Source organism: Onychomys torridus, chromosome 21, assembly GCF_903995425.1.
Source record: "Onychomys torridus chromosome 21, mOncTor1.1, whole genome shotgun sequence".
NCBI lineage: Eukaryota > Metazoa > Chordata > Mammalia > Rodentia > Cricetidae > Onychomys > Onychomys torridus.
The window spans coordinates 31583939-31599197 of NC_050463.1; the positions used below are offsets into that span (position 1 = coordinate 31583939).

Below are 15259 nucleotides of genomic sequence, written 5' to 3' on the forward strand. Positions count from 1 at the left end.
GCAAAAATGAAGCCGAATGGAAAAACACTTGCTTAATAGCACATTCTTTTTTTTTTTTTAAGTCCCAAAATTTTCTTGGGACCTAGTTTTTCAAAGTGCTTATTTTGAAATTTGCAAAAGAACCATGACCCTCAAAGTTCATATGTGTGTTCCTTTGGAGTTCTTTTAAAATGAAGATTATTGTATTTTCAGCTTTTATATAATATCTAAATAAAGTAAACCCTTTGTCATAGACCCTATTTTACACCTAGCACACATACAATTCAGAGGAGCTCGCTTAATGCTTTAAGACACTTAGCAACTCTCATCCACGAGCTTTGACCCATTAATCCCTCGGTAGGTCACTCTGCTTGGCCTAACCAGCACTCCATAGTTTGGCTTACAGGTAAAATAGCGCTTGTCACCCACGGCGCCGTCATTTTTCCCCTTGGCACTTCGGAGCTCCAGTCCAAGCCAGATGCCTGAGGCAAAGTCCGTGGGGCCCACGTACCTAACGGTGGCCATTTCGTTCGAGCTGGTGAGCAGGACCTGAGATCCCTCCTGCAGCTTTGCGGCCCCTTCAAGGCCACCCGCAGCGGCGGCGGTGCTGCTCCAGCTGCGGCGCAGGGTGGTCTTGGACCTATCCAGAAGGGAAAGGAAGAACAGGCCTTAGACACTGGAGCCACACCAGACAATGTCCACATCCGCGGTAGGAACGTCCACCGCCACCTCCACCTCCATTTACAAAGGAGAAAAGTTGGGTAATAACTTCATTTTTATGTGTGAGCAAACACAGATGTTTTTATTTAGTTTTACTTTTCTATTCCTCAGCAGAAGCTAAATTCTAGGTGGAAATCTTTTTATTATTTTTCCACTGTCACAAGGATATCTTTTATTTTTCATATCAACATTGCTCTCTAATTAAATGTAAAAGGCAATTTCCATTCATACAATTAAAGGACATTTGGATTTTTTTCTTTCCCTTATTTTTTTTTTTTTGAAATTAAAATTTTTTTTTAATTGGAAACAGCAGTATTAGGAGTATACTTCCAATTTCTAGGTGTTTTTCTCTTTTCATTCTTTTAATACTTCAATTAATAAAAATATTCACACTCACAGAGAGAGGGAGGAAAGAGAGAGAGAGAGAGAGAGAGAGAGAGAGAGAGAAGGAAGGAAGGAAGGAAGGAAGGAAGGAAGAAAGGAAGAAAGGAAGAAAGAAAGAAAGAAAGAAAGAAATTTCAGTAAACAAATATGTTTTAAAGAAAAGGAAACTGGCCCTCTGAATGTGGTAAATTAAAATTTCCTTTTGTTCACTTGAAAATATTTCTTTAGATGAAAACAAATCTTAAAGCCTGTTACTTTGGGAAATCAATTTTAGATAAAGATATAGAGTCTCTCCCATGGACTCTAGTTATCTTTCCATTCTGCTGGCACAAGAGGGTCTGGGCTGTGCTGAACAGCATTCCTGTCCTACAGCACATACATCTAAGATGCTCTAGAGGTATCCTTGGCACCTGCCACCTACCTGGCTGGAACAAAACAGGCCTAAACCCGTACTGCCGTCCCAAGCTCCCTCCTCTACCCAAGGAGCCCTCCAGCTCATTCCCTACCCGTACTGCCTCCCAGGGCTCCCTCCACTGCCCACACCCCCACCTCTCTGTGTCCACAGGAGGCAGCTGACCCTGATATTCACAACAGAAACTTTACCTGGAATCCAGAATGGTTATTGAGGGCCTGCCGAGGGTACCTGGAGTTGTCAGCCTCAGGGCCCTGGTACCCTCCCATCCTGTGCCTACTGCAGACTCAAGGCAAAGCCTTGCTGCCCAAACTGGCTAACATCTTACCATCAAGAGGAGTGGTTCCTACTTCCTTTACATTTTTAAAAAAGATTTATTTATTTATTATGCATATTATGCCTCCATGTATGGCTGCAGGCCAGAAGAGGGCGCCAGATCTCATGACAGATGGTTGTGAGCCACCATGTGGTTGCTGGGAATTGAACTCAAGACCTCTAGAAGAGTATAGATGGTATTCTTAACCTCCGAGCCATCTCTCCAGCCCTACATTTTTTTTTATTTCCTACATTTTTAAAAGATGAATTCATTGTGTATCTGACTGTACCATATGTGTGTGCTAGCCCATGTATCTGCTGAAGAAGGTATCAGGGATCCTCCACACTGTCTACTTATTCTTCTGAGGCCATTCTCACCCCTGAACGTGGAGCTCATACTGTTGGAAGCCAGCAAGTCCCAGTCATCCTCCTGTCTCTGCTCACTTAGAGCGGGGGCTAGAGTTTCTTGGTACACCTAACTTGTAGTGTGGGTGAGTGCAAGATCTGAACTCTGGCCTTCATGACTATGAAGCGAGGTTAAGAGGGCTCCTAACCACTGAGCCATCTCTCCAGCTCCCACCTTCTACAGTTTTAAATACACTACCACACATAGGATCTCATTTGTTTCAAGGAGTAACCCAATAAGAAAGGAAGATTTAAAATTTCTAACTAGGATGCCAGAGCTCAGAAACTTCCCTAGGACACATCTTCCAAAAACTGAAGGAATTGTAACCTGTAAATACTTCTATTAGAATCCGGCATGATAGCACACACGTGTAATCCCAACACTCAGGAGGCCGAGGCAAAATGATCATGAGTTCAAGGACAATCTCAGCTACATGGTGAGAACTAAACTAGCCAGGGCTGTATGGTCAAACCCTGACTTAAAACAGAAAAGAAGGAGCCAGGCATGGTGGCTTATGTCTATAAGACAAGCAGTCAGGAGGTTGGGACAGGAGGATCAGGAGTTCAAAGTCAGCCTAGGCAATCTGAAGAACTACTTCAAAAAGGAAAGAAGGGGGAAAGCAGATAAAATGAAATAAAAACACTTAAGATTATTCATCACACCAGGGCAATGGTGATGCACGCCTTTAATCCCAGCACTCGGGAGGCGGAGGCAGGCGGATCTCTGTGAGTTTGAGGCCAGCCTGGGCTACCGAGTGAGTTCCAGGAAAGGTGCAAAGCTACACAGAGAAACTCTGTCTTGAAAAACCCTAAAAAAAAATAAAATAAAAATTTTTTAAAAATTAAAGGGGATGGAGAGATGGCTCAGAGTTTAAGAACACTGGCTGTTCAATTCCCAGCAACTACATGATGGCTCATAGCCATCTATCATGAGATCTGGTGCCTTCTCCTGGTTTGCAGGCATACATGGAGGCAGAATGTTGTATACATAATAAATAAATAAATATCTTTAAAAAAGATTATTCATCACATCAAATGCATAATGCAATAATACAGAAACAAATTTTTACTGAATACCCAAAAGAAACAGAAATTTATTCCTACACAAAATCATCCATTCATTCATTTCATCCTCCAAACTCACACCAAATGGATGCTTTTTGCAACCTGATAAGGAGTTTATCTAAATTTTAGTAATAAAAACTCGGGTGTCAAATATTGGGGTAGACACCCGATTGATTACAGAAGTGGCAGAGAAGTGACCGGTGGCCTCCCCTCTCTCTTCTTCCCTTATCCAAAAGGCCCTCGAATCTTTCTAAACTCCCCCATACTTCCTGTGTCTCTCTATATGTATCCTGGGTCCTCCAAAAACTCTATGGCTAATTCTGGTCAGCTAGTTGCTAACTCCACCTCCTGATTCAAGATTAAACTTTGCTAACAGTCTTGGAGTGCCAGTGCGAACAAACATCCCTCAATAACCTGACAAAGCTGGTGCAATTTTTCAGAAAAATATGGCAATATGCTGTATTTTGTGAACACTCATCATGTGCCTCGTGTAAACACAACCTCATCCTCACACAAGCCATCTCTGTTTTCCAAATTCACGCTGAAGGTATCATTTATTTCCATATAAATAATTAACACTGTGTAGCACCACATTGATCAGTCCATCATCAACTCACTTTTTAACACAGATCCCTCCAGGTGACTACCAGCACAATAGCAAGTTCTGCAGAACCAGCCAGCAGGCTCACCGCCAAGTCCTGCCAGACTTCCCACTCACAGCCAGTGCCCAAGTCTTACGCTCCCAAGAACAGTAATCAGAAAACACCGGGGTCATGTGTTCAACAAAAGCATATTTCTAGTAGCACTTGAAACACTACATTGAGCAGGAGTGGGGGAAGTGGGCACCCTTGTCTTCTCATGTTAGTGGGAATACCTCACATCTTTCTCCATTTAACAGGATGGTGGCTACTGGTTTGCCAAATACAGTCTTTATTATTTGAGATATGTTCCTTCTGTGCATAGTCTCTTCAGAGTTGTTTTTTTGTTTGTTTGTTTGTTTTTTAATCACAATGGTTATTGGACTTTTAACTGAAATGATCGAGTATCCTTATCTACAGATGACATGACTCCCTGCATAGAAGACCCCAGAGACTCCACCAGGGTACCCCTAGAGTTGACCAACATGGGAAGCAACGTAGCAGGTCACAAAATTAGCATACCAAGACCAATCTCCTTCCTATACACCAAAGATAGCCTGAGAAAGAAACCATGGAAACAATCACACTCACAACAGTCAACAAACAAACCTGGAATAAGCCTAACCAAGAAAGTCACAGACACCTACAACGGAAACTTTAAAACTCTAAAGAAATACAGATTGAAGATTGAGAGACGTCTCGCGCTCATGGATTGGTAGCATTAATATTGTGAAAACAGCTATCCCACCAAAACTAATCTACAGATTCAATGCAATCCACATCGAAATTCCAATGCAATTCTGCACAGAAATTGAAAAAAACAACAATCTGAAAGTTCATATGGAAATATAAAAGACCCCAGATATCCAAAACAATCATGAACAATAAAAACTCTGCTGGAGGTATCCTGACTACAAATTACCCCAGAGAGCCACAGTAGACACACATATCACTGGCACAAAGCCAGACACACTGAACAGGTGCAGCAGAACCAGGAACCAAGATATAACAAAGCCCCCATGCCGACAGCCACTTGTTTATAAAGATGCCAAAATACACACTGGCAAAAAGACAGTATCTTCATCCAACAGCGCTGAGAAAACTGAATGTTCACACACAGATTGAAACTTGACCCTTTTCTCATCCCCTGCACACAGATCAATTCCAAATGGATCAAAGATCTTAATGTTAAACCTGAAACACAGAGCCTGCTAGACGAAAAGAGTACAGAGGATACTTCAGGACATAGGCTGTGGTGAGGGCTTTCTGGACAGGACCCAGATCACCTAGAAAAACAGAACCCACAATCAACAAGTGGGACTTCCCAAAGTAAATGGTTAACCTAGTGAAGGGGCAGCCTGCAGAAAGGCAAAGATAGAGGATGGATGGATGGATGGATGGATGGATGGATGGATGGATGGTTGGATGGATGGATGGATGGATGGATGGATGGATGGGAGAGAGGATCAGAGGGTGGATGGGAGGATGGGTAGGTGGATACATGCACACAAGCATGCGTGGATGGGAGATGGATGAGTAGGTGGGGTGGGTAGATAGATAGATAGATAAGATAGGTGGAAGGATGGATGGATAGATGATTGGTAGATAGATAGATAGATAGACAGATAGACAGATAGACAGACAGATGGGTGAGTGGGTAGCTAGATGATAGGTGGATAGATAGGTAGATAGGTAGGTGAGCATCTTAGGTATGTAGGTAGGTAGATAGGTGATGAGGTAGAAAGATGGATATATATATATATATATCCAAATAACTTGGTCAATTAATTATACACCTGACAGAGGGCTGACCAATGCTAGAATATACAAAGAACTCAGAAAACTAAACACCAAAAAGGCAAACAGCCCTACTAAAAAGTGGGCAGTGGAAATGAACCAAGATTTCTCAGAAGATACAAACAGATAAGAAGTATGTTTTAAAGTATTCATTGTCTGATCTTTGCAACCAGGGAAATGCAAATTAAGACTGCTTTGAGGGGCTGGAAAGGTGTGTCAGCAGCTAAGAGCACTGGCTACTCTTCCGGAGGACCCAAGTTCAACTCCTAGCACCCACATGGTGGCCCACAAGAGTCTATAACTCCAGTTCCAGGAGATCTGATACCCTCTTCTACTTGTACTAGCACCAAGTGTGCAAACTATGAATACACACACATGCAGGTCAAACACTCATACAATAAAACAAGTGCTTAAAGCAACTCCTTTGGGTTCCAGTATCCTTCTCAATATTTTTATTTCTCATATTCATTTTATTTTATATGCATGGATATCTTGCCTAAATGTCTGTCTATGCATCCCATGTGTACAGTGCCTGCACAGGCCAGAAGAAGGCATCAGATCCCCTGGGAATGCAGTCACAGGCAGTTTTAATTGAGCCCCAGTCGTGTAGAGAACAACCAGTACTCTTCACCACCGAGCCACCTCTCCAGCCCCAATTTTATCTTTCTTAACGGGTAAGATCTGGGGGGAAAGGGACTGTTCATTACACACTCTTGGTGAGAGTACAAACTGGTACAGCCATGATGGAAATCGGCGTGGCAGTTCCTCAGAGAACTAGACCTATCATGTGACCCAGCTAAAACTCCTTGGTATATATGCAAAGGGCTCTTGTTTCCTACTACAAACACACACACTCATCCATGTTTATTGTTGCTATATTCACAATGGGGAGGTTACGAACAGCCAAGATTTCAATCAACTCATGCACGGATAGGAATGTGGTACCTACACACAATGGAATTGTGTTCATCTGTAAAGAAAAGTGAAATTATGAGATTTGCAGGAAAATTGATGGAATTGAAAAACATTATACTGAGGTAACCCAGACCCATAAAGACAGTATCACATGCTCTCACTTGTATGTGGATCCTAGCATTGGATCTTTAAATCTGTTTAACTCGGAGTGCCTGTGACGTCAGAAAACTACCAAGAGGCCGTTGGTGGGGGTGGGGGAGAACGTTAAGAGGGGAGTAATAGAACACAGGTGATAGGGGGTAGATGGGATGTTTAAGTGGGGGGAGGGATGGGAGGAGCAGAGGTCACAGGAGGAGGTGTGACAAGGGCTAATTAATTGTGAGGCTGCTTGGAAAAGCCAGACTGAGACCTACCATTTTCTAAGTGTCACGGAAGCGAGGCTGGAAAGAGCGCTTGGTGCTCACTGTTCTTTCCTGGGGACTGGAGTTTGGATCCTAACACCCACATCTGGCAGCTCACAATCACCTGCAACTCCAGCTCCCCAGGGATCTGACACATGGCCTCCACATGTGCACATGTGCACACACACACAATATATGTGCAGACACACAACAACAATAATAATAAATCCTAAACACAAAAGGAGTTTATCTGAAGTTGTCCTATACATGGGCTGATGCTCCTACAAGAAGATCAGGTTGACAAATAAAGGGCCCAGTGCCAGGTATGAGATACCTCCCCTGAATCTGCTAGCCTAGGAACCCCCCCAAATACCACCAGCTATTGCCACTGCTCTTAGTTACCCACCAGAATCTGAGGGTAAGACCCGACTGCTGAAGACACCCCACATGGAATCATGGAGAAATGAAGTCGGTTCTGAGTGGAAACTTTCTCCCTCTGCAGGAAGGTGCTATGGAGGCTGCTGGGAAGAAAAGTCACCAACAGTCTTTGCTATCTGTGTACCCTGCGGGTCGCAGTAAGGACCGGTGTGGCCAAACACCCCCTGGGAGCCACAGTGGGATGAAAGTTATGGGATAACCAACTGCTCCCTGATTGGATTAAGGGGCCATTCCACGGGAGGAAACACATGCCTAGTACTGTTATTAAATCTGGCCAAGAACCCATGTTTGGGAAACCCCCAGGCCACGGGACCAAATACTATTATTTTGCTACATGGATGGGTATCGAAATGCCCTCTAGGTTCCCTTTCCTATATCCGTAGATGAGTGCAGCTCTGGGACTACATCGAAGACGTGTCTCTGTGTGGTAGCTGTGTTTGGCGCAGATACAAGTGGTCAAGGTACAGAGAACAAGTGTCTGTGGGATGCTCAGCCACAGACAGCGTCTATTACCACACCCGCTTCCTCCAAGGTTCAGGGACCATTGTGGAAAGGGGCCAGAAAAAAAAAAAAAAAAAAAGTAAGAACCAGAGGTTCGGAAGGACTAGTGTGGAACAGTATCTACCGGACAGGACAAGACTGCACTCCTGACTCACAGCAGCTGTGGGTGTCTGCATTAGGCCTGCATAAGACCAAGCCATCAAATGCTGCCAGCGCAGAGGGGGAGGGGATCCGGGCAACCCCCAGCTAAGGAACTATTGGCAGTTAATGGCTTCTTGGGGGAAGGAGAGTTACTTTTCTTTAAGAGTGTGGCCCCTGGCAGGTCCATCCCATTCCAGAGAATGGCCCCACACTTAGGAGTTTACGGGAGTATAAATTGGACCCAGGGGACTTAAAAGAAAGACATAAAGTTGGGAAGGAGTGGGGGATGAATCTGGAAGGAGAAAAGGGTGAATAGGATCAATGAAATACGATCAATGAAAGACATTGTGTGCACGTGGCATTCTCAAGGGATTAATAAAAATATTCTATTTTTAAAATGTATTTCTCTGAACAGGTACTAGTGTCGATCTGTTTACATATCCGTAAAGTTCAACTTCCTGTTATTTCCACAGGCGGCTGGTAAGTATTATACCCGCCCCATTTCTCTACACTGTGCATGTGACCTGCTGCTGTTCCCCCGACAGGGATCAGCGACTCCTCTTCCCTCCCTGCTCTGGGTCACCCTCCCGCTTAACCTCCACACTGGTTCTTCTGCTCTGTCTTCAGAATCCTTTCTGTCCAGGGTGTCTCTCCCCAGTACTAACCCCCATGCTGCCTAAGAATGCCTGGCTATCTACAATAAACGGGAGCATGAAGTTTCCGCCCTTAATCTCTCAGCCATTTGATGGGGAGGCCAATTTCGAACTCCATGTCGGTGATGGATTTGAGCAGTAGACGTGACTAAGGAAGCAAGGGCATTTTAAAAAAAATAATTCTAAGCGACTGCCTTAGGCAGATGGGCCGGGCCTTACACTTCTTTCATGCATGGCTGGGCATATTAAATCCGATCTGATTAATTCGGTAAACAGGACTTCAGAACCAATCTTCCTTACTTAGAGAAAATACCATGTAAATACCCCCAACTTCAACTCGTGGCCATCCTAACCTCTTAAACAGAAAACACACGCAGCGCACTGCTTTTAGCCACTTGGGACATTTTTAATTGAGCTTTTAAAAGAGGGTGGGAGAACTCAACACACCAATCACACTTTCTCTCTTACGTGCTAACATTCTATTGAGCAGGGCGTCAGATACAAAACTCCACTTTTTCCTTCCTTCACGGAATCCCGGCATGCTCATCTGGAAAGGCAGTTTTCTAAGTCTTCTCGATACTCACTTGGCAAAAGCATTTCTCCTGTTAATCTCTTTTTGGGAAGAAGCAGAGGTTGTGCTGAAACTCCTCCTAAAACCTAAAGGTGAGAGGGATGGTCAGAAGAGGAAAATACACCGCTTGTTTTCAGTCTTTACAAAGAGATGTTTTTAATCACTTCTGTAAGTGTTCTAGGACACCAAGGCTTTTTGTTTTGTTTTGTTTTGTTTCTCAAGAAAACTACTATGTAGCAGTTACGCTAAGATAAAACCCTCTATCCTGCAGGGAAGTGCCTTGAGCACAGGAAGTAAACAATTCAAAAGCCCCAGGAAGTCCTTAAAACTGACCAGATACAACAGATCCCTCCCTCCCAGACCCCCTGCCTGAAAGTCAATCTTCCTAAAAGATAGTCAGACCATCTGAGCTACCTGAAGAGATGCCCTCCAGCCTATGGAGCTGCCTATGGGCAGTACCCTGCACTCCAGGTTTCTAGCTTCATAAGCTGTCCACCACCTGTGCTGTAGCGGGCTTTTGGTGACACTTTTTACTGTCTTTGAGTCACTTCTGCTCCTGTAAACAACTTCTCACCCATATTCCTGTAAGTAGCCTCAATACAATTCACTGGTTCACTCAGTTTGGTCTGCTGTTGTTTCCTACATGGGGTGAGTAAACATTGGTTCACATCTCCCCAGGAACAGTATCACACAACAAAAATAAAACAGGTGCCTACTCAGACCATAACTAGTTTAGATTTCTAGGCAAGTTCTCATCTTTGCTTTCTTCAAGTTCTGCTCACACAGGAATAAGTGATAAACACAACATGACTTTCAGAGCTTTCTCCTGTAAGACTTCTTGAAAACTAAATAACACCAAGTCACACATGGATAACATGAATTCAGTATATGATGAAGTATTACAATCTTATAACCATATGGAAAGGATGTTTTTCAAAAATTATCATTAAAAATATTCCAGTAACAGAACACTGGACAATAAACTTTTCAGAGTTCCTCAGTGCCCTCTCCATACAAAAGAGTTCAAAGGTTAAAAGACTTCACAAAGATAGAGTTAACAATGAATTTCCAATTCAGGCAAACCAGAAGTGCTGAAGAAATCTCTTGATTAAAATAACTCCCAATTTAAAACAACTATAATTTTATATAATGTACTGTTGAGCTAACTCAAAATCATATTCTCTGTGTCTGTCTCTGTCTCTCTCTCCCCTATGTGTGTCTGTGTGTGTGTCTGTGTGTCTGTGTGTGGATGATGGCAGCACATCCAGGCCCCCAAAGTACAATTTCAGAGAAGCCAGACTAAAGAAAGAAAGAAGCCAGGAGAGGCTGTCAGGTGCCCAGTGTACAATCCTGTACCACTCAACCCATGGGTACTGGACTCCTGACTGGCTGTACAGGACATGGCACAGGAAGGAGCAAGGGCCTGGTGCATGGGAGATCCCATCAAAGACTCCTGGGAAAGAGTTCATGCTCAATGTAACTTGGGGTAAGAAGCCAAATGAAACAATGGCTTTCTTCTCGGTACAAGGCTAGAATTACTGCTCTCAGGTTGGATGGCCATGAACAGATTCATGCTATCTATGTCATTAAAAAAAAAAAAAAAAAAGAAAGAAAGAAAAAGAAAACCACTGCAGAGAAGTAAAAGCAGATCTAGGGTGGCAATGTTTCCAGGCAAACAGCAGAAGTCAACGCATCTGAAGGCAGCCAAGGACTGCCGTCTATAAAATTCCAACTAGACAAACATGTCACAGTAACAAATTACAAAGTCACATGGAAAGCAGGCACCACAATCAGGCTCAAGAGACACAGGTTGCAGAACCAGACTCAGCAAAGCTCCAGATACTGAATAAGTTAACATAAAGTAATCCATCATACTTACGGTTTAAAGGCCATGAAAGAAAAACTTGGGAATAGAGGGAAAAGTAATAGTAGCAAGGTATGTGAAAAATAAAAGCAGACAGTTTGATTATTAATGATGTTCTAGTTGGATTATGCAGTAGAACAGACGCAGTTGAAGAGAGAAACAGGAAATGGATAACAACGAAGGTTCCCGGAATGTGGTCAGAAGGCCACGTTGTAACAGACACAGAATGGGAAGTACCACAGAGAAGAACTTCAGAGGCGTGGTTAGAGGCTAACCTTCAGATCTAGGAAGGTCCAGAATGCCAAACGGGATGAACAGAACAGAACTTCCACCTGCACACATCCTAATGAGACTGCCCAACAACAGCAATGAAAGATGCCCTTCAAAGATGCCCTTGCACAAGCAAGAAGGCAGGATAAATCACCCACAACAACAAGGATTCGTCGGATGCCCAACTTCTCTCCAGCGATGGAAGCCAGAGCATCCACGTGCAGGGACATCATTCTAAAACTCGACATCCATAAAAATGTCACTGGAAAAGACAAAAACTGAGTGTACACAGGCCAGAACCAAGTTATCCTAAGAGGAATGTGTGGAGATTGAGCAGTAAATATAGATGTGAGATAAACTATTACAGAAAGATTGTTGTGATGATTGTTGTAATTTATAGGGGTGAGAAAATAAAAACAGGCCAGCTCCACTTCTGAGAATTCATATTATGTAGGAAGAGGGAAAGAACAATTGACTTTAAGCTGTGTGGAGTGTGCACATGATCTACAATAATTACTAAGAAGCATATTCACAGTGTTGCCTGTACACAATAGAAAAGTAAACAGGATGCAGAATGGAGGAAGGGGAAGAATACAACCAGAATGAAAAGAAGAAGAAAGCACACTGGACATGGTGGTGCACACCTCTAATCCCAGTGCTAGGAGGCAGAGGCAGGGGGATCCCTGTGAGTTCAAGGTCAGCCTGGTCTATGCAGGAATTCTAAGTCAGCCAGGGCTGCATCAAAACAAAACAAGACAGAAAAGAACCACCATTTATGACTCATTTAAAAACCCACCATTTACAATATACAAAAACCAAAATGGATTGGGAGCTGTGGGGATAACTCAGTGGTTAAGGGCGCTTGCCCCAGCAAGCTGTCTAATCATGTGCACCAGAGTTCAGATCCCAGCACCTGCACAGCAAGCCATGCATACAGCAAACACTTGGAACTGCAGCTCAGAGGAAGCCAGCATCTTCTTCTGACCTCCATGGCACACAGACCCACACATAAACATGCTCATCCACCCTCAAAGACCGAGACATACAAATAACTATTTTAAACGGAATAGGGAGTAAATGAAACAGCATAGAGAACATTGCTAATGTATCAATAACTGCAATACACTAGAATGAATGGAACTGTCTCGGAATAAATGATAAAGACAATCAGAGTCTTAGCAATGAGAGCCTGAGGGTGTGTCCCTGCAACCGCAGCACTAGAAGAGAACTGTAGGTTGAGGCTAGCCTGGGCTACATGGTGATACTCTGTAGTGAGAGGAGAGAAAGGTCAGGAAAGAGAGAAGAGAGAACAGGAAAGGGAAAAGAGGAAGAAAAGTTATTACATGAAAATATACCAAAAATCTTCAATAATGAATACAAATAATAAATAACAAAATGTACAAAAGCTGTCTGAAGAAAGCTACAAAATCCTGGCGAGGCCAGAGACAGCACACCACAGCAGGCTTCTCATCCACACGGAGGAGTTCCGAGGACTTCCCATGGATGCCTCAGCTGTACGGCACTAGACCCGTATGGTTTTCCCTACAAGCACATGCTTGTGGTGAACCTTCCTCTTCTCTCTTAGAAGGACACGCTGGCGGAGTCTCTCTGTAATGTTCAAATTGCCAGTAACACTCTTTGCAGCACCCATTACTAAGTGAAATTGGCCGTGATCGAACGGAAACACGACCTGGACAGTCAATCCGTAAACTGGAGGACTATTAGCCGACCAACAGGAAGGTAACACGCAGATGTATCCATATGCTGAACAAAAGGACAACTCGTGTCCTGGGCAGGACAGTGTGACATTTTATCATGCCACTCAGAATAATGTGAAACTTAAAACCTATGGGTTGTTTTTTTTCTGGGATTTTCCATTTAATAGTCTCAGACAATGACTGAATGCGTGTAGTCAACTCTACAGAAAATAAAGAGGAGGTCACATACGTAAGAGAGAGGGAGTCCATGTTCACAGACAGGTCAGTTAGTACGATCAGATCTTCCCAACTTCATCAAAATCCCAGCATGCTAACATGTGCATTTCAATAAAATGATCATAAAGTTTATATGAGAAGGCAGAGAACCCAGAAATACCAACACTATAGCAATGGAGAATACAGTCAGAGAACTGGCACCATTTGACGTGAATTAATCAGAATAGTGTGAAAGAGCAACTGATTGCTAAGGAACACACCCCTCTGGTACCTACCTACCTACAAACACACACACACACACACACACACACACACACACACACACACACACACGGAGAAGATCACTGTAAAGATGAGAAAATGCCAGAGGAGCACATCCACCCACATGTCAAAGGAGCCCAGCAAACACACACAGCACCCACCATCCAGCATCAGGAATGTCACATCAAAACAACACGTCCACTAGAATAGTGATAACCCATGGTCATGGGGTTGACCGCAACAAATATCCAAGGATCGTCATTCTATGAATAACTCTTTCATAAACAGCTATCCACAGATGGAAAAGAAAATCAAACTCAATCCTTATCACACACAAAAATCAATTCTGGGCAAACTAGAAAACATGAAACACAAAACCTTAAAGAAAAATAATGTTCAGGAAAGAGCATTTTGGTTTCTGTCTCATGGGGGAAAAAAAAAAAAAAAAACCTTAATATAAAAAAAAAGTCAAGCCATGAAATGCTTTATTCTTTGACTACATAAAAAGAAGTCTTCTCACTAAAAAATGTCAAAAAAGTGAAGACATATCAGCTGGTACATATTTGTAACACTCAAACCAACGAAAGATTCATTCCCAAAATATACAAAGAAACCTTCAAATTAGCAAGATGCGAAGCAAATCACCCAAGAGAACAAACCAGAGGCTTAAGCAGAAGAAAGGAAATGTGTGTGTCCCACAAACTGAAAACTGAAAGGACCGACTGCTTTCACGTCAACTAATTAAAATCTGGAAAATGCAAATTAAAGTCACAACGAAATACTGTTTAAATCTAGCAACCATTTCCCCACCAAACACCAGCAGCTGCCGAAGTGAGGCGGAACAGGGCCTCGAGGGTGGCTGAGGGGCCTGTGCATGCAAACACCTGGCGGGGACAGGTAGCCAAGCTTACCAACCCCGGGGCAACTTCTACATGTGTGCACAGCAGCACAGCTTGTAATAATAAAAATCAGGGCGCAGCAAAAATGACCAGCAGCTATAGACTCAGTCACATATTTCACCGAAATGCTAAAGAACAAATTAGCAGATAATGGAAACAAAATATTGTTTACTGATACAGCTGCATACGGCAGAAAAGATCAAGAATATCAAAGGAATTATGAATACAGAATTCAAGCTCGTAACCTAAGGCTGTGACATACAAAACGGAGGCTGGGGAGATGGAGATGGGAACGAGGGGTTCCCACAACACAGCTGGGAGGCAGGAAACAGATACGCTCCGGGCTTACACGCACTATACAGAGGCATTTCAGATGCTCTTTGATAGAAAGATATTGATACAGATATTGAACAACAGAAACACATTCCATTGAGTGGAAGTTGAAGAAATACTTTAAACTGGATTTAAAAACCATCATCTTACCAGGATAAGAGTGACTCTGTTTATTTGAAGATATTTCTGAAAGTGTATCCAGGGAATCTGATAGTCTGTGAATAAAACAAACAGAGCACGCCTCGTTAGATGTAGCTGGTCTTTTGGTTACGGTGGACTCTCAAATGATGCTTTCACATCAACTGGTATTTGTTATCCCATCCATTCAACAAGCATTTACTGGGCAACCACACGAGCCAGGAC

General features: G+C 43.1%; 1 protein-coding gene across 3 annotated transcripts in view; it reads right to left on the minus strand.

Annotated features, from left to right (window-relative positions):
- Positions 1–93: 93 nt before the first annotated feature.
- Positions 94–15259, minus strand: part of Clip4 (CAP-Gly domain containing linker protein family member 4) — a 66072-nt gene continuing 50906 nt past the window's right edge. For all 3 annotated transcript variants that reach the window (XM_036171032.1, XM_036171033.1, XM_036171034.1), the window contains exons 14-16: positions 15047–15111; positions 9349–9421; positions 94–619 (exon numbers count right to left, since the gene is read on the minus strand). In XM_036171032.1, the coding sequence (XP_036026925.1) occupies positions 295–619; positions 9349–9421; positions 15047–15111 (463 nt within the window). In that variant the 3' untranslated portion in view covers positions 94–294. The remainder of the gene's footprint in view (positions 620–9348; positions 9422–15046; positions 15112–15259) is intronic.